Here is a 27,426-nt window from a genome sequence, read left to right on the forward strand (position 1 = left end):
CACTAAATAAACCACGTCAGATTATTTGTGGTATTTTGAACACCATAGCCTTGATAAAGCATCACTTCTCATAGAGTAAGGTTCATTATTTCACATTTTTATAGTTAACGTGGTGTCTTAAAAAATGTGACTGAAGTATTATAATTAGTCTTTGTCGAATTCCTAATTTAAAAGTTGTAAATAACTGACAATGTAGTACTACAAGATCATTAGCACTCACCAAACAAAAGTTTAGATTTATTTAAAAACAATATTAGCAATGACTAGATATTTCAGTTTAACAGAAACAGAAAAATGCTGAAGATTAGAAAAATACAACAAATAAAGAATTTACAAAATAATATATGTGAACAGTCCATTTTATAATCATTCAGTTTTATATATATTTTTAAAACAATATGTTCTAAAAATAACTTCTAAACAAGAAATTTGATTTCCTGTTATTACAACTTGGAAATAATTGATAAAAGTATTAAAAGAACAAAAATGGAATAAACAGCAATATGTTTAAACTAACAATGGAAAACTTGAGAATACACGTATACAGTGCATTGTCAGGTCTATAGTCAGTATGTTTGAATCACTTTATGCTTGTTGATGTATTTATTTATATTTCACCAAGACAGATATGTTCCCATACAACATAAAGCCTAGAAATGCTGCAAATATTTCATGCCTTACCAAGCATACAAACTTTTGCCTTTAAATATAATTTTCATGTAAGTATGCTTTGGTATTCAAACATTGAAACATTATTTAGATTTATAATAAACTGGCAAGAGATTTTACATTAAAAAAAAAATTAGTGACTTGGAAAGCAAAACAGTGTTTTAATAATGGCACATGTAGTTTGTACATTTAATAGTTAAATTCAAATTTTTATACTTGTATTTATGGCAATGTTCTTAAGCCTATGTACTGCCATCCATAATTTTGACCAGGGAAAGGTAGCCAATCAGAAACATCCTGACACTCACCATTCAAGCTAAGAGAATGATTGTCACTCTTAAAAATGTAAACAAAGCTTAAAATTTCATGGAATATTCTATATCATCACACTGATTCAAACACGGTTAAATATCCAGATATCATCCACAGGACTAGCTTGTATCCCCAAATATATATTTTAACATATACAAAAAAAAAGTTGTTTTCTGTTTTTATTTGGTAGCGACTTCATTGTGTTTATGTATGTTTCTGTATACTATTTTATGGATTAAAAATGATAACATTATGACAGATATGGTAGTAATAGACTGGATAAACTATCATGAGATTCTATTGTAAAAACTAGCCGGTTTACTCTCAAACTATACAAAAACTGTATCTTTTGAAGCTATGAAAAAAACAATGGGTTTTTCACTTAAAAAATGGTTGTATTCCCAAGAACTTTTTTCACACAATAAAACAAAAATATATATAGAAAGAAATGAAATAATATGGAAATATAGATATAACAAATTATAAAAATCCAACCCCTTGACTAAAAATACAAAAAAAAAGGCAAAGGTTCCAGCAGAATGATCTAGACATCATGGCTTTTTGAGTCTTATGTATAAATTAGTTTTCTAATAAAAAGAAAAATAGTTCACTCAATATCACAAGCACAAACATAACAAATGAAATGATATTTGAAAAAGGGAAACCAAAATTAGCAAAGATACATATTTTGAGAACTTATGAAAATTAAATCTTCTACACTTCCATGGCTCATGTTCATTGGCCTAAATATCTGAGAATTGTTTTGTAAAGAACTAGTTGACCCAATCACATTTCACAATACAAAATACTAGTACATAATTCATTCCAGTTTAACAAACTAGCACATCCTGCCTCCTCCTGTCAGACAAGAGGCTTCTCTGCATTCATTGCAGTTATGCTAAGTAACTTTTGGAATTTTGTCTATCATTATCACTAATGAGAAATGTTAGAGTTTAACTTATACTGTTCAAATATTTGTGTACGTAAACAATATACAAGCATGCATAGAATGTGTGATTTTGAAATGGAATATAATGATAATATATAATTATAGGGCCATATCTTAGTCTTAAGCATATCTAAAAATCAAACCATAATAATTACTTAACTAGAAACTGAAGATTTTCAATGACAATTTTGAATAAATGAATAATTCAGTATTTGAAAGACATTGTTTTTAAAATAAGTAAATGAAAAAGATATTACTGATTCATAGTACTAACAATTCAAATGGAAAACAAAATATGTAATGTATTATCACAGAGCAAATACCAAAGTTACCATGATTAACTGGCATCATAAACAAAAAGTATAATTTTTTATTTGTTGGATACTTCCTGATATAATCTTTGACAACATTTTTTAAGTTCCATACCATGTAAAAGTTATTCAATTTTAAGACATATATATATATATATATATATAACTATTTTTGACTGGCTAGTCTCCTAAAAGATTGGCATCTTCCTTTGTTTATGTTGCTTCCAGAAGTTTGTCGTCATCATCTTCTTCTTCACCCTGATAAGGACTAACTGCAGGGTTTGTATTTCCAGGAAGATCCACTTCAATAGGAAAGATATTTGCTGTTTTCATTACAGCATGAGAATCATTATGGTAGTTTGACAATGCTGAAACAAGACGTTGTAGCTGGAAGACTATGTCTTGAACTGAAACAATAATAGATGAGCTTTTTTACAAATTTAAACACTGTTATTACACAGTTTAAAAATAGATATCTGTCTTTTCTGTAGTCAGCCTTATTTGTGCCATTAATGAATGTATAATATTCAAATATTTCTAGTCAAGTGTAGTCTTTGCTCCTTAAGGAATTCATTTCTGATGGAAATGACAAAATACTAAAAGATAAAAAGGAGTTTTCACTAGATGATTAAAAAATTATAATTATATTTAATTTTTTGAGATATTTCAAAAAGTATTTATCATTCTTTAAAGATATGTATACAAAATGTACATGTATTATTCAAAGCTTTTAATAACTCCAAACAATAACATGGACCTTCAATATTCAAGTATTATTACTTCTATCACTGTAGAATTGTAGGATTGTTACTTCTATTATTGTAGGCTCACTGTAGTTTTTGGTACTGAAAATAAGAAAATAAATTTTATCATTTGACATAATTTTGTGTTATTTTCAAAGCAAAACGTTACTATTGATGACTCAAAAACAGAAGCAGAAAACCTGTCACGGTGCAGCACTGTGGACATACCATGTTTCTGATCCAGAAGTTCGAGCTTGACAAGAACATCAGATCTGAGTTTGGCAAACCTAGCTCTTGCATCTTGTCTACACCGTAGAACTAGCCTGCAAATAAAAAAATGCAATTTTACTGATAAATGAAGATCAGTAACTACATGTAACCAAGGCCATGCAAAAGATTTGTTATTCAATACAGGACTTACTTGCAAACTAAGTAGCCAACCACACTAACCTACCATTGAATACATACACTACAGTTAAACTTGGTTATTTGCCTACTGTAAAAAAGTGGATTAAGGTACAAATTATAAAATTAACTATCAAAAATATAACACAAGTTTTACTTTTCTTCACATTTTTGAAAATTCTAGACACTCTATGGAAGTTTTGGTCACCAAAAAATGAGTTCATGTTTCTGTATGACAATGATACACAGTAGAATCCATTTCACAATGTTATATATGAAATGCACTTTTAGTTAAGTCTTATCAGTGCTCATCAGGTTTAATGAGAAGTAACTAGCAACATATGCTGTATTTGGAATACATTGAATTAAGCTTACATGTAAGAAAAGAAGGATATACAGGGTTTAACAAAAAACTAATTCTATGCAGAAGATCTTGTGTATGTTTTCACAAATGCGCCACTGGTTTTGTTATATCCAGTGTTTAGTGAATGAAATTTTGCACAGTACTCAAATGTCAAAATGTTTTAAACAATCTATCATTCTAAATGTTAAAAAAAAACAAATTAAATATTGTTTGGTCACTTTAATATGCAATTTTGAGGTGCATCTCGAATGATATAAATTTAATGCTTAGGGAAGGAGAAAAGTTCCATATAAATAACTGTTATCTTTATAATATCAAAAACCAAATCATTATATGGTTAATAATTGTTTTAATCATTTATTTAAAAACATCTTAACTGACCATATGATGACATATATACTTGCATTGAGTATTGAATCATTTCTTGAATTTTAGAATCTTGGCCAACCATATGTGTGTATCCATGAATCAACTTTCATCATACACAAACTGCTCTAGATCAATATCTACAAAAGATATAATTACGGCTACAGCCTGCTTGATTGTTGTTTACTGAACTGTATGTTTCAGTCAAGTCTTTGTATTATCTTACAAATATTCACCTGTACTCATAATTCCCAGTCTCAGTTCTGTATAGAGGTTCTTCAAGTGTTTGATAGGCATATTCTTCCCCATCCATTTCCTTCACTTTAAGACAATATGACTACAAATGGAAAAGATACCACATGACTTAACTAAAAACTATTATTATCAAACTTACCAAATTATTCTATTCTTTACTAAAGTGAATATTGTAAGCTTTATGTAATAATTTACAAGGAACAACTAGTAATGAGAAAATTCAGTAGAACAGTAGTTTTGTTGTTATAAACTTTAAAAAGTTAACAAGTACATATATATAACTATTCTGCTAGAGAGATTACAATATTCACTTGAGAAGTCACTGATCAGCCTGCTGTGAATGAACCATACATACCACAGAGGACCAAGTCATTATTTAGTTAAATCTGCTCAGTATTACATGAGTCATAAAGAATATCATACAGATGGAAGTCTAAACTACGTCAAACAAATAAGGTCACATTATTTGAAAAATGGTAATTAAGATGCTAGAAATGAAATGAACATTTCAAAAGTACCTGATTGATTATTAAATCTTAAAAACTTGTTACTAATAAGTTTGTTTAAAAGGGAAGATTATGAATTATAAAAACAAATAATAAATGTTAATCCTCTTTTAACCCAAAAAATAAATTGTTTTTTCAATCTTTTCTGGTAATTTTTTTCATTCCACACTATACCTAGCTTTATGACAATTATGATTACTTTTCAGCAATAATGTTCAGTTTTTCAAACATTCAAGCCACATAAAAGAATTTTTAAGTTAAATAAAATTTTCAATCATAGCTTTTTGCACTTTGTTTGATGTTTACTAGATTGTATAAGTACTGAACAGAAGTTAATTAGTTTTCTATAGCATATCTACAGTGAATATCAGCACTTTGGAAAGGTACACATTTTTACATAAAATTTTCATATCTCAGCTTAACATATGAAGCAAGTATATTTATTTATGTACTCCCATATACTGCATAGGTTAAGGTAATAAATACAACCTAGTCAGCTTCTCTTTGTTCTAACTCTGTAACCAAAGAATATTTGAAGAGAAGAAAGAGAACTAAAACTAAATGTGGATGAAATTTTTTAGTCCTAGAGTTACTTATGGAATCCAGACTCCGTTTGGTTCTTTAAACTATTCATGCATAAAATTGCTCATAGATCAATAACTTTGTTGATTACAGGGTCCCTAATAACAAATGGGTCACATAGATAAATTCAAGCAAAAATAATATCTATATTGCAAATAATTTCACTAATTATTGCTGGGGTTTTCTATGCATTTTACATACATAGTGACTAATTTCACACAATGTTTTTGATCAGTTTTTTATACCACGTATTGTAACAATCAAAATCTAACTACTCAGTATGATGCAACATATAGACTCCACCGCTAATGAACAACATGACAACAAGTTAGTAACTTGAGGGTCAGTTCCCTTGTATAATGTGAAAGTGGAGAAGAGCTTCTCAAATTTTTACTGTAAATTTAGACTCCACCAGTAATGAACAACATGACAACAAGTTAGTAACTTGATGGTCAGTTCCCTTGTATAATGTGAAAGTGGAGAAGAGCTTCTCAAATTTTTACTGTAAATTATTTAGACTCCACCAGTAATGAACAACATGACAACAAGTTAGTAGCTTGAGGGTCAGTTCCCTTGTATAATGTAAAAGTGGAGAAGAGCTTCTCAAATTTTTACTGTAAATTTAGACTCTACCATTAATGAACAACATGACAACAAGTTAGTAACTTGAGGGTCAGTTCCCTTGTATAATGTGAAAGTGGAGAAGAGCTTCTCAAATTTTTACTGTAAATTATTTAGACTCCACCAGTAACGAACAACATGACAACAAGTTAGTAGCTTGAAGGTCATTTCCCTTGTATAATGTGAAAGTGGAGAATAGTTTCTCTAATTTTTACTGTAAATTTAGACTCCACCAGTAATGAACAACATGACAAGTTAGTGTACTTGAGGGTCAGTTCCCTTGTATAATGTGAAAGTGGAGAACAGCTTCTCAAATTTTGACTGTAAATGTAGACTCCACCAGTAATGAACAACATGACAACAAGTTAGTGTACTTGAAGGTCAGTTCCCTTGTATAATGTGAAAGTGGAGAACAGCTTCTCAAATTTTGACTGTAAATTTAGACTCCACCAGTAATGAACAACATAACAACAAGTTAGTGTACTTGAGGGTCAGTTCCCTTGTATAATGTGAAAGTGGAGAAGAGCTTCTCAAACTTTTACTGTAAATTTACAAAGTGAGAACAATTCTATGTTGTCAGTTTATACCACAGTTGTATTTAGTTACGGTGATAATAAATCACTGTAAAACATGTTTTAGAACTAGAACAACAAAACATGCATTACTTTCAATGATAAATAAATATCTTGGCTGAAAATCATGACTGATATACACATATATTTGTAAAAGGAAAGCTCAACTTGTTCCTAGGTTCTGTAAAATGTTGCCTTCACATTTCTGGATGTTTTTGAAACATAAGCTGGTACATGTTAAACAACAGACCACTGCCTAGTAGCATTCCTCACACAACTCAGGACATTTATTGCTGCACTTTAAATTTACATATACTTATTTATTGTTTTACAGTTAGTGAAAATTTGGTCTAATTCTCCAAATTATACTTGAACAGTTTTTAACTCCTAAAATCAAATTACAAAAAACTTTGCTCATCATTTAAACTATTAATTAATGCAATAATGGTAACAAAAGTACAAAGAAATTGTTTAAAAATACTTCAAGAATTAATTAATAGTTATTAGTGTTATAAAGTTTTAATGAATTTACATTTCATGCCTTTAGATTATTGAATCTTATGCATAACCTTTTCTTTTGCCTTTTAATAAATATTTTATATTGATTGGCCAAGAATAAAAGCATCTACTTTTATTGATATGTATTTAACCAAAAAATGAAGCACTGTTCCTACACTGATATTTTTCCTCAGACATTTTCAACAGTAATCTAGACTTCTTCTTTTGGTGTATCATAAACACAACATATTATTAAATGACCTAAGCAAGTTCTGACAAGGAGGGTATGCTGAGGCAAGTTATTACTAGTTAAAGTACATTTAAGGATACAATAAGAAGCTAGAAGTTAAAGAACTTTCCTTCTTTAATGATGGCTATAATGATGGCTATAAACACAGCTCCTACAGCTGTAAGTGCACTATGCTATTCTAGCTTGGGTTTGACTAATCAGCTATACTTACAATGGTATTATTATTATTGTGTTGTACTTGTTTATACAAACATTTATAATCATTTTAATATTCCAATTATAAATAAACATTATGCTCTCAAATGGTTATACTTCAATACATATATAAATATCAAAATATTAAAGTATCTGTCCAATATCAGAAAATCAGTTGTTTTTTTAAATGAATTAATGCTTTCAAATGGAAATGTTAATAACAATGATGTTTAACATCTATGAAAAAAACACTAAGTGTGGTGTTATATGTAATTGTGCTACAACATCTACAATAAATTAATAGGTATAGAAAGTGATATTTAACACTAATATACTTCCTTAATAGTTTTCTGTCATATTTAATGACTGATTACCATTGCTCTTCCTACAAATTTTGAGTTCATACTAAAACAGTTTCAATAATTCTGCACCAAGCATACACACACACAGAAACATAATTTTTAAAACCTAAAAAAAAGTAAGATCTTATTTATGTCAAACAATTTGTTGCAACTAATACATATTTGTGTACAGATTTACAAAAACAACCATATTTGTGACAATATCAATGAAAAAGGCCTCACATATACAAGCTGATCATAAAGAAGTAAAAAGAAAACTAGCTTTTGTTTGATTACTTAGAATCAATCGACATCAATATTATGACTGATCTTACACAATTAAAATAACAGTTGTTTATGTTACAGTTTGCTTCTCATATCAATTAACTAAAACCAACTATTCACTTCAGCTCACTTCAACCTAACAATACAATTCATTATTGTTTCATAAGAATATGTTAGTCATTTAACTAGCTTCTATCACCTGTTCAGGCAGACCCTATTTACTTAATGCATTTCTACTGCTACTTGTCAAAACAAGCTAAAGATACACAGCCATCTATCTTATCATATTAAGATTTACAGTTTTCTATCAGGGCTACTTGTACAAGCAACTAAATATGTTAATAGAAATTCAATAAGTTAAATACAGTTACACCAGAAAAAAAAAAAGTAAAAAAATGAAGGTCTTCAATAAGTGGACATATAATTTTTAATAAAATATTTTGTAAAATTTTATATCAATCAGCAGTATGTATGTAGATTTAAACAGTACCTCATAATTACAACAGATAAATTAACACTTACCAAATATTCAAACTTACTGTCTACATATTTCTTGAAGGTAAGCTTGGTATCAGGTACTGCCTTGTTCACGTAAATATTCAAATCACTCAACATCTAGAAATAAGATCAACCTATATTTCTTCAACCAGATTTAGAAGATTTTTTTGTATAAAACTAAATGTGTAAAACAGTACATGAAGAAACAAGAGATATTTGTAAATCAACAAAAGATGTAAATGCTGCACACACAGAATAACTGTTAGAAGATTTCACTATGATGCCATTATTTTTATTGGAAAAAGTAATCAGTTATAAAATTATACAAAAAGAGGTTTCAACATTTGGCATGCAGTGGAGCATCAGTGGCAGCACTAATCATAAGCAGACTAAACAGCTCAAGAAGCACCGGATTCACAGATTTTTGTTTATTATTATTTTCATCTGTATTTATTTGAAAAAAAAAATATTTTCAACGAATACAATCTAAAAAACATGCCACTCAGTAATGGATAGACGTTTAAGAATTAAAGCAGCATTTGTAGTGTTTAGCACACAAGTAATACACTAACATTGATTGGTTTGTAAGTGCAGTACACACACACACACACACACACACACAGTGTGAATGTTTAGAGATATTGGTGCAGTAGTATTAGTGCGCAAGTGGAAATGACTGTTTAACAAGTGTGTTAGTTTGTGTTGTGCTGATAATACAATTAGTATTTTGTTTAGGGGTGAGTGAGTGGGGCTCAAAAATATTCCTGTATAAAGCCCTCAATGGGCTAGTGCCATCCTTGCAGAATATAATCCCCAAAATGCACCTCAAATAACAAGCTTTGACTTGTCAACAATATGAAGTCTGACAAAAAGAATAAAAAAAAAGGGAAAACTTTGAAGGTAAACATTTTCTGTACTATATTTTCATTGAATATATGTTTAAGTACTGTATACACATAGTAACCAATATGTTTAAATGAGACTTGATGTTATCAAAAGCTATAATTTTCCTACACTAAAAATATATTTCCGATAGGTGCTTACCTCTACTCACATATATAGCTATTCTCTTTCAGTGTTGCCCTCGTATGCAAAAATTGTTTGCATGTCACAAGCCTTGCACTTCCACATATCCCACAATGATCATGGTTCAACTGCATCTCGCATGCTAATCAGCATGCAACAACCCTCTACCAATAAGAGTGCAACACACCCTCCTGACACATGTGACTCTCTCTATTTGCTCCTATCGAACTATCATTTCAAGCTTAGGCATAAAAAAAAGTAACAATTTTCAATGGGGAAGACGAGTGCGAAGTACCTATTGGAAATATATTTTCACTACAGAAAATTATAACTCCTTATATGGTACATTACCTCTGCTCTTATATGTAGTTAGAATCCCACACTGAAGATAGGTGCTTATCTCCACTCACATATATAGCTATTCTCGTTCAGTGCAGCCCTCCATATCAAAAATATTTTTGCATGACATAAACCTTGCACTTCCAACACCCCATGATTATCGTGGTTCAACTGCATCTCACATGCAAATTATCATGCGACTTTACATTTAATGACACCTACAGTACGATCTGAGCAAAAGCAGAAGATGATGTATAATGTGACACAAAAAAAATTGATATTTAGCAATTTTTTTAATATTTACTTTTGAATTAAGAAATTAAATAATGTATAATACTGAAATTTGAATTATAAACTACAATTTGATTCCAAATTTATGAACATATATTCATAAAATAGTTTGTTTGTTTGTTTGTTTTTGAATTTCGCGCAAAGCTACACGAGGGCTATCTGCGCTAGCCGTCCCTAATTTAGCAGTGTAAGACTAGAGGGAAGGCAGCTAGTCATCACCACCCACCGCCAACTCTTGGGTTACTCTTTTACCAACGAATAGTGGGATTGATCGTCACATTATAACGCCCCCACGGCTGAAAGGGCGAGCATGTTTGGTGTGACGGGGATTCGAACCCGCGACCCTCAGATTACGAGTCGAGAACCCTAACCACTTGGCCATGCCGGGCCTCATAAAATAGTAGTTTTATAAAATTTTGAACACAATTCTACAAAATGTGATGACGTGCTCTGATCCCTACCTGTATGGAAAGGGCTAATTCATACATAATTGTGTTGTCAACATTACCACATAAGCCCCCCACTTTCCAAACTGTGTCTACACAGTTGCAATGTAAAAAAAAACTTACTATAGACTGCCAGCATTCTGTTGGTGTTCCAAGTTTGGCAACATTGAAAGTTAGCAAATTTTCATCCAAATAACAATGAACTCAACCTTCTGTAATAGGATTTGATAGTCACACTTATGACACACCCTAAGCCCATAAATGCAAGGCATGATTTTTGTGGCAATGGAATATGAATTTTGGACTCTTGGATAAACAGTCTGGCATAATTACTAGGCCATAACGGGCCCTGTATGTTCACAGTACACATCATATCATCAAGTTCAATCAGAGTATGAAGTCTTAGAAAGCCTTTTTTTTTTCTTACTGTATTTGTAGAAGACATATCATCAGTAAAGTGTTTGTAAAAGCAGTTTACAGTGAATGTACCCTTAATAAACACACCTCAAAGCAGGTCTTGTTTGAAACTACATATTAACAAATGAATAAACTTCTGGAAACAAAGATTTCCAAAAAGTTATGCCAGAGAATAACAGATTATTAATTTTGTTTTCCTTTTGTTTGTTCAAGTGCATACTTACTAGGTGCTGTTCTACTCCAAAAGGATCATAAACATGTTTCTGATTTGCATTTCCTCATTTTACAGACAGTAATACTATAGCAGTGAAGATATTATGAACTTACTGGACTAACAATTTTTAGAAGCTTGATTCCATATTTTTCCATGGAACGATGAACTTCTCCAAACTCTGTAAATGCTTCACTGGCTTTAGGTTGGGGTTCTTTTACACCAATAGAAGCAAACACATCACCAAAACCTATACAAATAATTAATTAAAAAGATGTTTCATACATATGAATTAATTACCATGGTTTGTACAATATTCAGCTATCATGTGGTAATTTAACATGCATGTTTCTTCAAATAATTTAATTCATGAATGACAAAAGTATTAAAAAATAGCTAACTTTTTACCTCGTTGAATATTGTTGTTAATTGATAAATTATGGTTTTGAAAAAAATGGCTTCCACCAAAGATTTATTACACACCAAAAACAGATTGGAAATTGTATGTATGTTTTGAAACATTACTAATTTGAAATATGTCTTAAATTGGCTCAGAAGAATGAGATCAAACAACTTTAGCAAAATGGAATGTTTCATACCATGACAAATGAATTCATTGTTATGCTAGATGATATGACATACAAGATATATGTTTTTTGCATGAACAAAATATTTTCAAAATATGAATGAAAACTCACTTTCCTCTATGTTTTCTAAAGATAGTTTTTCATTAACAAATACAATGTCCTAACTACGTACTTATAAGTTTTGTGATTCTGATAGTTTCTTTGTCATAAGTTTCTTATCATGAGAAAGATACGCACATGTATACATCAGACCCACACGAGATACATCAAATCAAAACATAAAGAGTAAATTAAATTCCTTTCAGAGCTTGTGAATACCTCAAGTCCTCCACAAATATTCAGTATTCATTCATAAATACAAAACATGTATAAAAATCAATGTACTTCCAAAATAATTCAAAAGTGTTTTGGCAATTATTTTATGTTTCTACAAATAAATAACAAAAAAATTAAGTTTTAAATGAAAAACATGACATCCATATATTTTAGTTAAAAAAAAAAATTCACAGCTTAAACAAAATCTATTTGATTATTTTAAATGCCCCAAAGTACGAAGAAAATTTTTGCAGCAGTAGGTCACAAACAATGAATCCTCAGATTCACAGTTTGGGCATGCTTACACTAGGTCATGCCACACCAAGTGCAATAAAATTTGATAGCTACAGTTCATTTTGTGATATTTATCTCTTTTTCTTTCTGTGCTATTTCACTTTATAAAGATATGTTGTTTCAAGCAATATAGCCATATATTTAAATCAGTAATAAATAACAGTAAGTTACTTACTTTTGTATATTTTACAAACATCAAAAAAGGCTTTGAGAACTGATTTTGTATGCTCTGTTATACCTCTATACATGTGTTCATTTCTTTCTAACTCCTCCAGTTTCTTCACTAGATTGTCTAGTTTGAATCATTATAAAATAATAGTATTATAATACAATAATTTTCTTTAAAAATGATGAGAGGTAATTACAATAATTTCTGAGAAATCAAATAATATGACAATAGGGTCTAATTCATTTAAATAACATCTTACAACTTTATTACATAATACAAATTTACAATAGTAGAGTACTTCACTACCTCAACATCACAATATAAACTTACCATTACATAAAATTGCTCTGCTAAGACCAAGAGCATCAGCAGTTGCAGAGCTCATGTTCTCAACCACTCTATGTTTCATCTTTTTCAAAACTGAAAATAATAATTGCAGAGTAAAGAAACACGTACATGTATAAATATGTGTGTACTGGAAAAACATCTTCAAATGCTAATACTTTCACACTTTATTGTCATGAAAAGTACGATAAGCTTGCACTAGTTGTTGCAGTTTGATGTGTATTTAAGTCTCGTTACTTCACAGAAGCCCTTATAGAGAGGTTTAAATGTCTATTCTGTTATGTTATTAAAACAATGTGTGCATAAATGTTGTGATGTGTTTTTACATTTTTAACATTGTCTTTAACTCTTTCTTAATAAATTTGTTTAAGTTGATAAAAAATTAGAATACAACATATGAATACACAACTTACTTATATCCAGTGTTTTTCCTTGCTTTGGGTCAGCATGAAGTTTATTATAATTAATGGTCACTTCACTCTGGGAAGTAGTCACAAGAAAAGATTTAAACATGTTCCAATCTATCAATGCACATTAATTTTGAACAGATATAACACATAATTTCCTTGCTTATTCTTTTATGAAAAGCAAAAATTCTGGATACATTGTAATTAGTAAAATTAAACTTCAGTGTGTATGAGACGTGATGTATAGAAGAAAAAACAATATAGTTAAAACTTAAAGTAATGACTGATATACCATTAAGATGAATTACAGGTAATCCTAAAATAACAAAGACCATCTAAGTCTCATCACTGTCATACATATATAGGTACTTTAAATTTGGTAAAAAATGTATTCATTAAAAAACATGTCAATGCATAAATGTATTATTTCAAAATTCATTGAATAATTATAAAATTGATCAATAACTTCAAATACTTTTAACAAATATTATCAAACATGTAAACTTAAATATAAGTAAACTGGCAATTTTACTCACTTTCAAACCTTGAATCAACTTAGCAACCTCAACTTTAGTTCTGCCTTTCACTGATATTCCATTGACTCCTACTATCTCATCACCAGATTGGAGTGCACCATCTTTTTCTGCAGGGGTGTTATCAAACACCTGAACAACATACAAACAAGGACAGTAGGGTGATCCACCTCCTATACTGATTCCAATCAAATTATCTTCATCTTTTGGTATTGTAACACTTCCTGATGTAACAGTCATTCCCCTAAGGAAAATGGTGTATGAACAGAACTTGATCACATGTGCACACTGCTGTAAGTGAATTTGTAACATGTTGCAAATATAAACTGATAAAATCTGATTGCATTACATGTACTTTGGTGCACATTTGTCACTATGGAAGTATTGCAACTGCTGAATCCTATAAAATTAAAGAATATTTGATTCCTTTAAAAAACATACAAGTTAAAAACAAAATACAATAATCTCCAGCAATTACTTTGTTCTACTGTATGTTACGGTATCTCTCAACATTACCACATTACAACATGAACCCCAAACGTAGTTGATAAACAGAGTATTAAACATGCAGTAAAATAATTTCTGGAGTTGAAGGGTATCTTTGTTTTTAGTTATTATGTGAACTGCTTTGTTCAACAAACTCAAAAAACAATAGAAGAAATATGTTGCTACACATAACACAGGCTAATGCATAAGCATATTTTAATATATTAGTAACATTAGAACAATAAAGAAATGTATGTGAATTATATCACAGATAAATATATCTTGTGGTTCATTAAAAATCTGTTAATAGTTTCTTTGTAGTCATTTTTTTAACAATAAAAACAAAACTGAACTTAAATTTTTTGAAGTAAAAACACAAATGAGGTGAGTTTGTGATAAACCAATTTTAACAAATATAACTATAAATAGTAACAAAGCTTGCACCGTTTTCAATTGAACTCTCATTTCTCAACCATATACCTGTAACTTGAATTTTTATATAATTTCACTGAACAGACACTGCATTAAAAGTAAACAATAAAATAATTCCTACATGTGATATGTACAGTGACAAAAACCAAATTACTTGTACACATACTTTTAGAATCTCATAATGAGTCTTATAATAAGCTTATAGAAAGTTACATTAATATGTATTAAAAATGTACAATTTTTAGAAAAAATCCATGACTGCACATTACATTTAAATTGGTACTTTTTTGTCATTTCTACAAATACACCAAAAAAGACTAAATTTTTCACATACAAAATACACACCTCAAAGTTGATAAATATAAAGGACAAGAAGTTAATATACTGTATAGAAAGAATGTGAAAAAATAACTTCATTAAATATACAACAAATTTCTGTATCTATATTTAACATCTTTTATTTTCCATATGACCTAATAATATAGCTTAAGAGTTTTATTAGTACCATTTACATGCTAGAGTCAAATCTTAAGCACATTGTTAAAAATTTAATATAAAATTGTTGATTATTTTCCCTAATGTAATGTCCCAAGATCATACAATCCAATTATTTCAAATACTAGTTATAATTAAACCTAATTTTACATCAGTTATACCAAGTTTTGGTATTGCATTGTACATTGACATAGACACAAGTTAAAATTTGGTATTAAAACATTTGTTTCTGAAGTTTAAATTCATTTCTTTTTTTAATAAATATGTCTAATACAGTAATACACTTCTTTCATCACTTCCCACATTAAAAAATATTTGGGGTTTCAACTGCAAGATTACACAATTTAATGATACCTAAAATAAACCAAACCTTGTGTGAAATAGTTATCATGCTAAAGACCAAACTAAGCATAAAAAGGTAAGTTAGTGAGGCACAGTAATGAGCAAAATGGTTGAAAGCAAACAAATGAAAATATTTAAGAAAATAATAGCTAAAAACGAATTAAAAACACATACATGCGATCTTCCATCATAGTGAAAAACACAAAAGAGTAATGATCTTCAAGGTCAGTACTGTAGAAGATAACAGATCGTATGAGTACTGGTTGCTTCATGACATACTCTAAATGACAATAACATCAGAGCAGAAATCCTTACACACAGCTATAAATAACTAAGAAAAATATAAAATACTTTTTCTTTTATCAGTCATACTGGGTTTAAGACAAAATTTTACATTTTAAATTAAACACCTTTACATGTATAAAGATGGCCTATATCATCAACTGTCAGTTGTTTTTAGGCTTCTTAACATACTCTTTCTACATGCATGTTATCTTATGATGCCACTTTTGAACTTTCTCATTTATGTGACTCAAGAAAAGCTCCACTTACAGTATGTCAGCAGCTTCCATTTGTGTCCACATGATGTTCCGTTGACCACTAGTGGCATGTGACACTCAATGAAATTACTCTTTTCACACTCAATAAGAGAAATATTTTGAATTTGAAGGATACACTGTATGTGACATGATACCTAGTATGAAGTAGGTACCGAAAGCTATCATAATCCCAAAAACAGATTTAAAAAATATCCTTCCCATACTTAGGAATGATGATATTTTTTTAGTCAGATTTTTTGAAATTTGAAATGAAGACATTCTAAACTCTTACACCTCATTAAGTGAAATTATGACAAAAGTCCTGTAGATAATCGTTTGAACATATACCACTTACTTAATCTGTATATTAAACTAACATTCATATGTATATATATATATATATGCTGAAGTATATGGTTAATTTTGCTATACCTGAAAGTTCATTGTTAATTTTTCAATCATTATATGAAAAAGAAAGTTTTCAGGATGTAGAGCATCTTTTAGATCTCATACCCCATCTAGTCCACCAAAGATTAGATCAAAGTATAGACAAAATTAATTATAGTAGATATGGCATGCCCAAAATGTATAACAACAATATTAGTTCAGTGTCAATTGTTAATCTTTGAAAAAGTTGTTCTGGAAAAATAACACTTGAACAGTCAACTTATCTTAATGGTCATTAACGTGCTAATTTTTGTTATGGTTTCTAGTAACTTAATGTAACTATTTAAGTAAGATAGAGCATACAATATACTACATAAATATGGTGGAAATTAATAAGTAGCCAGTGCCAAAGCCATGTCTTTTGATTACCTAATACATTCTCGTAGAGAAGAATTAAATTCAAGCATTGTTAAAACCTGTAAAGCCTTACAAAATATGTCCATTGCATGTGATAGTTGAAGAGCTTGACCGATACTTCTCTAATGACAAAATCCACATACTGAAAGCATTAGGAGCTTTTGATGCATCTAAACTTTCATGCTCTCATGCTTCTTGCAAAAAGATTCAAAAACCTGTTTAAACATTAACTTGGGACTTAAATATAGGGTGTGAAAGGACACAAATCATGATCCAACTGGATTAAAGCATTAACTTATCATTATACTCTAACCTACAGAAAATTATAAATATTTCCAAAACACTTCCTATTACAAGTAAAATAGCTAAATGAGTATTAGTGCAATGAACCGGATCATAATCTAGGCATGCAATCTCTTTGATCCATCAAGAGCAAGTGATATTTTTGCTATTATCTCTTAAACAGTTATACTGAAATCCTTTCATCAAGTTTTTTACAGATTGGCAAGTTAAAATCAGTTCACTATTGCACTTAAATAAACATGCTAAGATTTTAACGTTTCATTTATACATTATTCAGTAGCTTTATTGTAGAACTGATATAACGTGATTGTATATTTAATACCTTTTTAAATATATTATCTATACTATCTCTGATGAACAAAAATTCATTTTTTGAGCTCATTATCATAATATAGTACAAAATATTTTCAAAGAATCTGTTTTGGACATTACACTTTATAATGAACCGCTTATTTGAAAAACTGAGTTTTAATATTCTATGATATTAGGATACCTTTAGTTACTATTTCAGTACTTTATGGCTTTTACTATGCATTGATAATCATCAACTGAGAATATATTTTTGAATATTTATTATCCAAGAAAGTAGGTGAAGGCATATTTCTATAAATCTTGCCATTATTTAAAAAAGGAAAAGATTTAAGTACATTAACTAACAACAAATGTAACCAATTGTAAGCACAAAAATAAATGCAATTTAATCAACAACATTAGACATTCTAAAGTTAATATTTTAAACAGACGTATTATTTTTCTGTCTCAAATGAGTTTTGTGATTTGTGTCCTTTATAAGTAAATCTAAATTTTTGATGATGTATAACATTTATTGGAGGTGCAACTGCACCCTAGTTCCTCCACTGTTTGTGTCTTATTAAAAACCAGCTAAGTAGAAATATGCACAATATTCTCACCAGGTCATAAGAGAAACCCATCAGAAGAAGTACACCACAAAAGGATTTACCTGTAAAGAAAACAGAGAGTACAGACCTCAAAATGTTTGACCAAAACCACAAATATTGATTGCACAAAATGCTGGATATTGCAAAATTGTGTAAAATCTAAACTAAGATAGAAACCAGGCTTATCTATGCCAAGTATATGTAAGAATGAGCTTCAGACAATGAGATTTAGGAATGAAGATATATATATGGGATCAAATGTTTTATATAATGGTAATAAAACTGCAAAAAGATTGTCCAAGAATGTTGAAATAGGTAAAAACAACAGCTCAGTGAAAACAATGGGAATGACAAAAACACCTGACAAGAAACACTAAGAAATATACAGATGTTAATATTTTTCTTTCCTTAAAATGTATTTCCGATAGATGCTAATCTTCACACATAAAATAGTTTGATTCCTTGTACACCTGCCTATCAGATTTGCATGCCACTAGCCCTGAACTAACTCCCACTAAAACTCACCTGTTTAATGTGAACTGTACTAGTGCATGATGACATCATCATGCAACAATAGCCCTCCACCAATAGAAGGGTTGACACAGCATCTTTCATTATTAGATGAGGCAAGAAGAAAGTGCACTGAAAGAGGGGAGGACAAATGGGTAGGCATGAAGAGGTGAGTATCTATAGGAAATACATTTTCAGGTAAGGAAAATGCAAACTTCAGACACAATACCTCACATCTGCACACAGTTATTTGGTGTTTACTAGCACAAAGTATCTAGGCTAGCTGTGCCAAACAAGTAAAAACATGAAGAGTAAAAGGCTAAAAAAGGTAAAAATAATGTAGAAGTAAACAATGTACCAAAAACAGTCAAAATGTTAAATACATCTAAAAAGGCCAATGTCCTGTAAATAGCTAAAAACACAATCCAGTTGGAGAGTGTCACCATCACCAATGACACCATCCAATATCAAAGGTAAACCACTATAAAATACATGTCTAAAATGGTGCCATCGCTCATGCTCACAATGACGACATGACAGTAAAATATGGGCAATTGTGACTTGAGTGTCACAACAGCTACACATTGGTGGGTCCGAACCAGATAAAAGAAAACTATGAGTTAAAAAACTGTGACCAATGTGTAGCCGTGCCAAAATAACTTCCTCCTTACGATCCTTACAGAAACAAGATAACCAAAGAGAAACCGTAGATTTGATCTGGAAAAGATTGTCATGATGTTGTTCATCCCAAGCAGACTGCCAACTGGTGCAAAGTCAAGCCTTAAAGATAGGACCCTAGTCCATGTATGTCACCGGCATGGCCGTGATGGCACCAGAGCAGACAGACTTAGATGCGGTGTCAGCGAGCATGTTCCCATGAATACCAACATGACCAGGTATCCAGAAAAACTGAATAGAAATGGAGGATAAAGAAAAATAGGCCAGTCAATGGAGAATATTGATGAGAACTGGGTGAGAACTAACAATATGAGCGATTCCAGAGCTTGTAGAGAGCCGAGAGAGTCAGTGTAAATAGTACAATTAGTGTACTGCTTAGCTTCTACATGATCGAGGGCAAGAGAAATGGCATACAACTGGGCAGTGAACACAGAAGCTGTAGAGGGAATTCTGTGAGCAACCACCAAGCCAGAAGAGACCATGGCAGAACCCACACATTCATCTGATTTCGAACCATCCGTATAAATGGATACAGAAGAATGGTTCAAAAGATGTTCAGCAAAGAGAAGACAGTACTTCCAATCGGGAGTATCTGCCTTCTTCAGATGACTTAGAGAGAGAAGACACAGTGGGGGATGGTGACAAGCCATGGCAGAATGAGCTGATCACTAGGGACAGCAATGTCATCCAATGACAGATCCAATTCAGCCAGCTGCTCCTGGATGAGAAGGCCAAAAGTAGGAATAGAAGACCATCTGTGATGAAAAAACATAACCCATTGGAGGAAGAAGACACAATCCCAAGTGGGATGCTGTGGCAAGGATCGAAGCTTGATAGCATATTGCAGAGAAAGTTGCAAATGGCAGAGGTGAAGAGGAGGTTCATGGGCCTCAGTGTACAGACTATGGACCAGAGAAGTGCAGGAAGCCCCAATACAGAGTCAAAGCCCCTAATGATGAATGGGGTCCAATAACTTCAAGGCAGAGTCCCTGACCAAGCCATAGACCCATAGTCCAGTTTGGATCATATGAGGGCATGATAGATCTTTAGTATAGAATGACGATTTGCTCCCCCAAGGGGTGGAAGAGAGAACATGTAGCTGCTTAATGCGTGATATGAAAGTGACCTTATGGTCAAAGATAAATCCCAGACACTTAGTCTTGGGAACCATGGGAAGAGCAACATCGCCAAGACAGAGCTCAGGATTGGGGTGCAAGCCCCACTGGTGGCAAAAGTACATACCAACAGTTTTTGAAAAAGGAACCTCAGCTACAGTCCATAAACATGGCAGGTGAATGCTCCCATGACTTGATTAAAGATATATATATATATAAGGAATGGACGCAATGCCCAAAGGAAGAGCACATTACTGAAAGATCTGATTTTGATGGGCGAAACAAAAAAAATATCTGGAGGATGAGGCAATCAGATTGTGTAAAGAAAGGGGTCTGAAATGTTGACCTTGGTCATCAAAAGTCCAGGTGAAAAAACCACCAGAGAGAGCAAAGAAATCTTCAATATGGAACCAAGTGATGATAATAAATCAGTAGAGAGACAACAGGTTGACAACCAGACACCAGTTCCCAGTCTTTTTTTGGGACCACAGAAAGACAAAAGGAATAATCAGGTGTAGAAGTAAATACTCTTTCAATAGCATTCTTAGCCAAGAGATTTGAGATCACATCCTTGAGACACTGTGGATAAAGGAGCATGAAGGTAGGAGGAAAGGAAACGGAAAATGGAAGGAAGTGAGGAGATAGGCTGTGGGTGAGAACCTAAAGAACCTATCTATCGGATAAAATAGAGAACAAAGACTGTTGAAGACAGACAGGCCCCCATATGATAGAATAATCACCAACAAGACAAGCAACAACCCTAACATCGGGAAGTGAGAGGAAGGAAAGTGGAAAAAAGGAAAGGAAGCTGGGGTGGGAAGGAGAGACATGGATTCAGCAAGCAAGGCTTAAAGAGACAAGAAACCATAGTAGACAATGGGGACTGATGCTGGGTTGCTTCAATTTGGGTCTCCAGTGAGTCAGAAACATCTCCGAAAACCTCTGGGTAAAAAAATGGAGCCCAAAGAAGAACACAAGGGGAAGCAGAAGGGAAGCATACATTTGTTCAGAAAGCAACCCATTCCAACAAGCTCCAACAGCAAATGAAAGAAGTAAGAAGAGACAGAAAAATGTGGTGAAAAAAAGTGAACAAACTTCTCCCAAAAGCCTTTTCCTGGAGCACAATGAAGTGCCTCACACATAAGGTGAAATGACAAGATGTAACACAGGAGGGTATTAAGAAAGAGATAAAGGCACAAACATTGGGCACTAGAAAGAGAAATTAAGAGGTCAACCCCTCAGGCATGGAAAAGAGATTCTGAAAACTATGTAAGCCAGGGCAAAGGAGTCAAGTAGACAAAGAAGACAATGCATGGTAATGTGCGTGTGTGCAGTTGTTTAAGAAATGAGTCTACATGGATCCTAATGTTAGGTGAAAGAGGAAAGACAAAGTGGTATTGAGTATGCATTTTATGTAGTAAAGCATGAGAGGAATCAAAAGATAAAAGGTAAAAAGAAAGAACATACCTCCAAAATCATGTCAAGGAAGAGATTAGAAGGGTGAGGACTTTCCTTCACAAGTAAAGATGAGCCTAGAGCAAACCCTATTGGGGAAGATAGCCAGTCAAATCATCATCGTCCTGATCATGTTCAAATTGGGAAGAAGGAATGCCAACTGAATAGACAAGAGGAAGAGGTCCAATGTGCATGAAGGAATTCCCAACATGTTGAACAATGGTTGTAACATTCTCCACTGGCAACAAGTCCCCTATAACCACAACTAACACAAGTCTCATGTTAAGAACATAGTCACTATCAAGGAACAAATTGGAAGTTACTGTCACTTGAAAATGCACAATGGTTTTTTCTTTTACTTTAGTAATAAAAGAAACCAGTGAAACCTAAACAAAATTTAGGTTTTGTAAACTATTGCAAATCTCATGTCATTGATTAATAATTATAAAAACACAAGGAAAATAATGAAGTTATTTTGGGCACAAGAGCTTTGGGGAGTTACTGCACAAGAAGGCTGTGTCCCCCTTCTATTGATGGAGGGATATTTTCACATGATGATGTCATCATGCACTTGTGCACTTCAGATTAAACACATGATTTATAGGTGGAAGTTAGCTCAAGGTTAGTGGCATGCACATCTCATAGGCAGATTTGTGAGGATCAAGCTATTCTGTGTGTGAAAGTGAGGTAGCATCTCAGAATCAAAAGTTTATGATGTGTCACGTTAAATGAAAAAAGATGTTACAGGATACATGTGAACAGATAGACATATATATACAGAAGTTTACAGAGAAACCTTCTAGAATACTGAGAGAAATATTTTGGAGATTAATTTAATATGCAAACAATGATTTTGACATAAATTCCAAAAAAACAGAAAAATAAGAAACAATAAGGAGAAAAGGAAATTCACCATTACTCAATTCCTCCAGGAAGTTTACAAAAACACTATAGAAAACAGACAGAACATAGAATCTGAAAAAATATGGGATGATGTAACAAAAGGATATAGATTAGAAAACCATAGGATGATGTAACAAAAGAATATACATCAGAAAACTATAGGATGATGTAACAAAATATGTACCAGTAAACTATAGGATGATGTAAAAAAATGATATACATCAGAAAAGTATAGGATGATGTACAAAAAGATATACATCAGTAAACTACAGGACAATGTAACAAAAGGATATACATGACAAAACTATAGGATGATGTAACAAAAGGATATACATGAGAAAACTATAGGATGATGTAACAAAAGGATATATGTCAGCAAACTATGGGATGATGTATCAAAAGGATATACATCAGTCAACTACAGGACAATGTAACAAAAGAATATACATCAGTAAACTATAGGATGATGTAGCAATAGGATATACATCAGTAAACTATGGGATGATGTAACAAAAGAATATACATCAGTAAAACATGGGATGATGTAACAAAAGGATATATACCAGTAAACTATGGGATGACGTAACAAAATAATATACATCAGTAAACTATAGAATGATGTACCAAAAAGATATATATCAGTAAACTATGACAATAAACTTAAGACAGATGCCAAAAAATCTACTGCCAATTTTCAATAAAACTCTTGTGTACAGTGGTGTTTTTATGTTTGGAGAAACATAAGTGGAGCGAATAGTTAGCCTGTGGGTGGGAAGAAAATATTAACACTTTCATGTCAGTGGGAATTACACTATAGAGAATTTTAAAAGACTATATCTCAGATGGGGGGGGGGGGGCTGTTGGGAGCCAGAGCTCTGAAATGGGGACTGCACTCCATGCCATACCAGGGTATAGAATCCTCCCAACATGTATTACACATACATTCATGAGAATAGGTAACTTCACCCAGTAATTAACCTTAATAAGGAAAAGCAGGTCATACACTGAAGATGTATCATATAAAAGTTATGTCAAAATGCCCATCTAAATTTGTTTAATATAACCATTTATAATTGCAAGATTTGTGAAATTAAGGTAAATGTAAGTGCTAAATTTCTTAATAATAAAACTAAAACTTCAAAATTATAATAAGTGTGTATTATGTAGTTAAGTCTGGAAAGTTTAAACACAATTACACAATATTCAGGCCACAGCATATCAGTGTAGTGTGACTAAACGAAAGTGTCACACACCATAAAATGGTTTGAGTAATACCCTAGTCAGTCAAACAGAGCAAGGAAGTTCGATTAAGTAAAAAATGTGATATACATAATACATGTGATACTATACACATTCATATCTGCAAGAAGATTGTTCACTAAACTCATTTCATTAAGTTGCAAAATTAATGTATGGTTCAAAAGAGTCTCTTTTATATGCTAAACTTTACTAAGTAGCATTCATGTTCTTTTATTTGTGTTTAAGACTAATCAATTAGTTGATCCAATATACCTAGAATTGTATTTAAGACAGTGGTTTTCAAGATTTGTTCCTTCATGGTCCCCTTCACCAACCAAAAACAATATCACAGACCCCTATCCTTAGATAGTTCTATTTGGAAGCTGATCCTACAGAATAAGTGGCACAGAAAAATTAGCAAGTTAATGAAATTTTAAAATAAAACATTATTTTCATTTGTTCAAACACAGAGTGCTGGTCTTTATAAATATAAAATGGAATCTTGGTTTTTATCAACTTGGGCCTTTTGAGTGTTCATGGCTGTGAGGAGAAGAATGCTGCTTTACAAAAGCACTTAGATTATTTAGCAAGTTGATTGAATAAATGGCAGATAGGTTTTAATTACAATAAATGCAAGGTCGTGCATTTGGATTATCATAATTGGAATTATAAGTATACTTTTGATTTCCATAACCTTAACAGTGTTATAGAAGAAAAGGATCTCAGTGTTCTGGTTGATCAGTTTCTTAAGCCATCCAAGCATTATATTGTTGTTAGTAGTAGGACAAACAGACTTTTAGGTTATATCTGGTTTGGTTTGTTTTGAATTTTGGAAAAAGTTACACAAAGGCTATCTGCGCTAGCCATCCCTAATTTAGCAGTGTAAGACTAGAGGGAAGGCAGCTAGTCATCATCATCCAACACCAACTCTTGGGCTACACTTTTACCAAGAAATAGTGGGATTGACCATCACATTATAATGCCCCCATGGCTGAAAGGGCAAGCATGTTTGGTAGGACAGGGAATCAAACACGCAACCTCAGATTGCGAGTCAAGCACCCTAACCACCTGACCATGCCAGGCCTAGGTTATATCTACAGAAATAGAGAATATAAGTCTAAAGAATTTATAATTTCATTGTATAGGTCACTGGTTAGGCCACATTTGTGGTATTGTGTTCAATCTTGGCTTCTTATTTCAGGAAGAATACTGATAGTGTTGATGCATCATCTTTTTTTTCTACTTAGTAGGACTAGGGGACGTAAGTATCAATCTTGGATGAGCAGGAGTCATCTTCATCTAAGTGCTATCTTCAGATGTGGTGGATACATTATTTTATGGGAGTTTAAGGGAAAGTTTGAAAAATACTTGAATGATAAGGACTGACTTTGAGTTTGTTTTTTAAAAGTTTAGTTTAGTCAATAAGACAGTTAGATGGATCAGCACGTCCCTTTTGTTCTTAAATTTTATGTTAGGTTTGGTACAATTATTTCACAGCTACTTACCAACTTGTATGATATTGTTTGCCTATGATGTGATGTGTCTTTACATATAGTTTCAATTCTCTAAAAGGTGAAAGGTATATGCAATTATAAAAGCTAAGGGTTACACTTACAGTCAGTTTAGATTGGGTAAAACTTTTGGTTATTTATTATCATGGGCAAAAAGTAACTGAAATTGACCAAATAATCTTCTGTGGTTCTGGTACTAGTAGCATTTCTATATATAGCCTACATATTTGTAGTTAACTTGTTTTTGTCTTGTTGGTTGGGTAAGTGGCTTAAAACTTAATAAATAGCCAATTAACTTTCTGTCACCTTTTTCTCATGCTCTTTAGTAGAGTTTACACTTTCAGTCATGGGTGCAAGCCTATGGAAGTGATTAAACAATTAAGAAGTTATTCAATGACCTCATTCTCCAGTATTTGATGCTTACTTATGTAAAGAACGTTAACCCCCAAAATGTGTAAAACTGCAAGGGACCATTTGAAAAAAACCCATCCCATAATGTCTCAAAATCAAATATAAAATACCTTTCTCAGCCTTGTGCCAAGTATGTGCAAGTATAGAGACCAAAATACTGAATATAATTATTCCACTAAAATTTCTTAGAATAGAAGTAATATCCCATTTTCGTATTTTATTAACTTTCATTTATTTTAAGTTTTATTAACACAGGCACTTGCAGAAAACTCATAAAAGCAGTAATTGAAAATACTGTAGGTTCACACTTCTTGAACTTGTGCTACACTTGTAAGTTGTACTTACTACCAACACCATTTTACTGGACTATAATTTATAGTATTACGTATAATGGACTACGAAAATTGTCTTAAAAACAAAAAAACTTTGGTCACTGTAAATTTCACCCTCAGCGCTCAACCTTTTCACCACCTACATATACTGAATCAACGTAGTCGCTGAATAGGACTTGGTTTACAACATTGATAAAATAACGTTAACACTATTACACGCTATACAGATAAATTAAGCCTACAATACACGACTGGCTAAAAGTAAAACAAATTTCCTTACAATTTGTCTTCTTCAAGTTGATATAAATAGTCATAATCAAGCATCATTTTATTAAACCTGCTTAAACAAAACGAGTGTTTGGTTTTTGATTTGATATTTGGTTATAGTTAGCCTAACAATTTTTATTTATTTAACAAAACTAAACAGAACCTTTCTAAATTGAATCGTAAGTGGCGTTTTTATTGATCTCTACTTTGATTGTTCGAAAAGTTTAACACTAACAGCCAGATCTTTTATTATTCGAAATTAGTTCTTTTATGAAATCTTATGTTCTCTAATTAAACTTTAAAGTATCACCAAAATGTGAGTAAATTAAAATTCCTAAAGAACGGATAATATTTATATAATTACATGTAGCGAGGAAAACATGGTGACTTACCATTAGTTTTGTTTGTTGAATTGTTACAGATTTTAAGTGTAAAACTAAACAAAAGGCTATCTGCAATTAGTGAGATTTGACCGTCACTCTTATAACGCACTCAAGGCTTCATATTGTGGAACTCATTTTGCTAGTAGAGGCCGCAACCATTAATTATTGAATTCCAATTAGGAACATGATATTTTTAGACCACGCCTGACCCTTCACCATC

At 31.8% G+C, this 27,426-nt stretch overlaps 1 protein-coding gene across 12 annotated transcripts; it reads right to left on the reverse strand.

The window, feature by feature from the left end:
- Positions 1–584: 584 nt before the first annotated feature.
- Positions 585–27,426, reverse strand: LOC106465948 (PRKCA-binding protein-like). 12 transcript variants are annotated; one of them, XM_022393904.1, is made up of 13 exons: positions 26,837–27,010; positions 24,576–24,691; positions 18,415–18,464; positions 16,032–16,088; positions 14,106–14,346; positions 13,576–13,642; positions 13,148–13,237; positions 12,824–12,940; positions 11,569–11,702; positions 8,747–8,839; positions 4,356–4,456; positions 3,213–3,307; positions 585–2,648 (listed from the first exon to the last, which is right to left on the reverse strand). In XM_022393904.1, exons 3-13 carry the CDS (start codon positions 18,420–18,422, stop codon positions 2,455–2,457), a joined length of 1,197 nt encoding a protein of 398 aa, XP_022249612.1. In that variant the 5' UTR covers positions 18,423–18,464; positions 24,576–24,691; positions 26,837–27,010; the 3' UTR covers positions 585–2,454. The 12 variants fall into 12 exon arrangements, with proteins under 12 accessions (XP_022249612.1, XP_013781645.1, XP_013781646.1 ...); XM_013926191.2 differs by lacking the exons at positions 24,576–24,691; positions 26,837–27,010 and adding an exon at positions 27,216–27,426; XM_013926192.2 differs by lacking the exon at positions 24,576–24,691.

Source organism: Limulus polyphemus, unplaced genomic scaffold (genome assembly GCF_000517525.1).
Source record: "Limulus polyphemus unplaced genomic scaffold, Limulus_polyphemus-2.1.2 Scaffold2100, whole genome shotgun sequence".
Taxonomy (NCBI): Eukaryota; Metazoa; Arthropoda; class Merostomata; order Xiphosura; family Limulidae; genus Limulus; species Limulus polyphemus.

What these genes read in the sequence shown, in the direction of transcription:
- LOC106465948 (XM_013926191.2), bottom strand. An exon ending in TGTTTGTAAAATATACAAAA is followed by an intron (nt 11,703 to 12,823) that starts GTAAGTAACTTA and finishes TTATTTGTATAG; the next exon opens with GTTTTGGTGATGTGTTTGCT. An exon ending in TTCTAAAAATTGTTAGTCCA is followed by an intron (nt 8,840 to 11,568) that starts GTAAGTTCATAA and finishes TCTTATTTCTAG; the next exon opens with ATGTTGAGTGATTTGAATAT.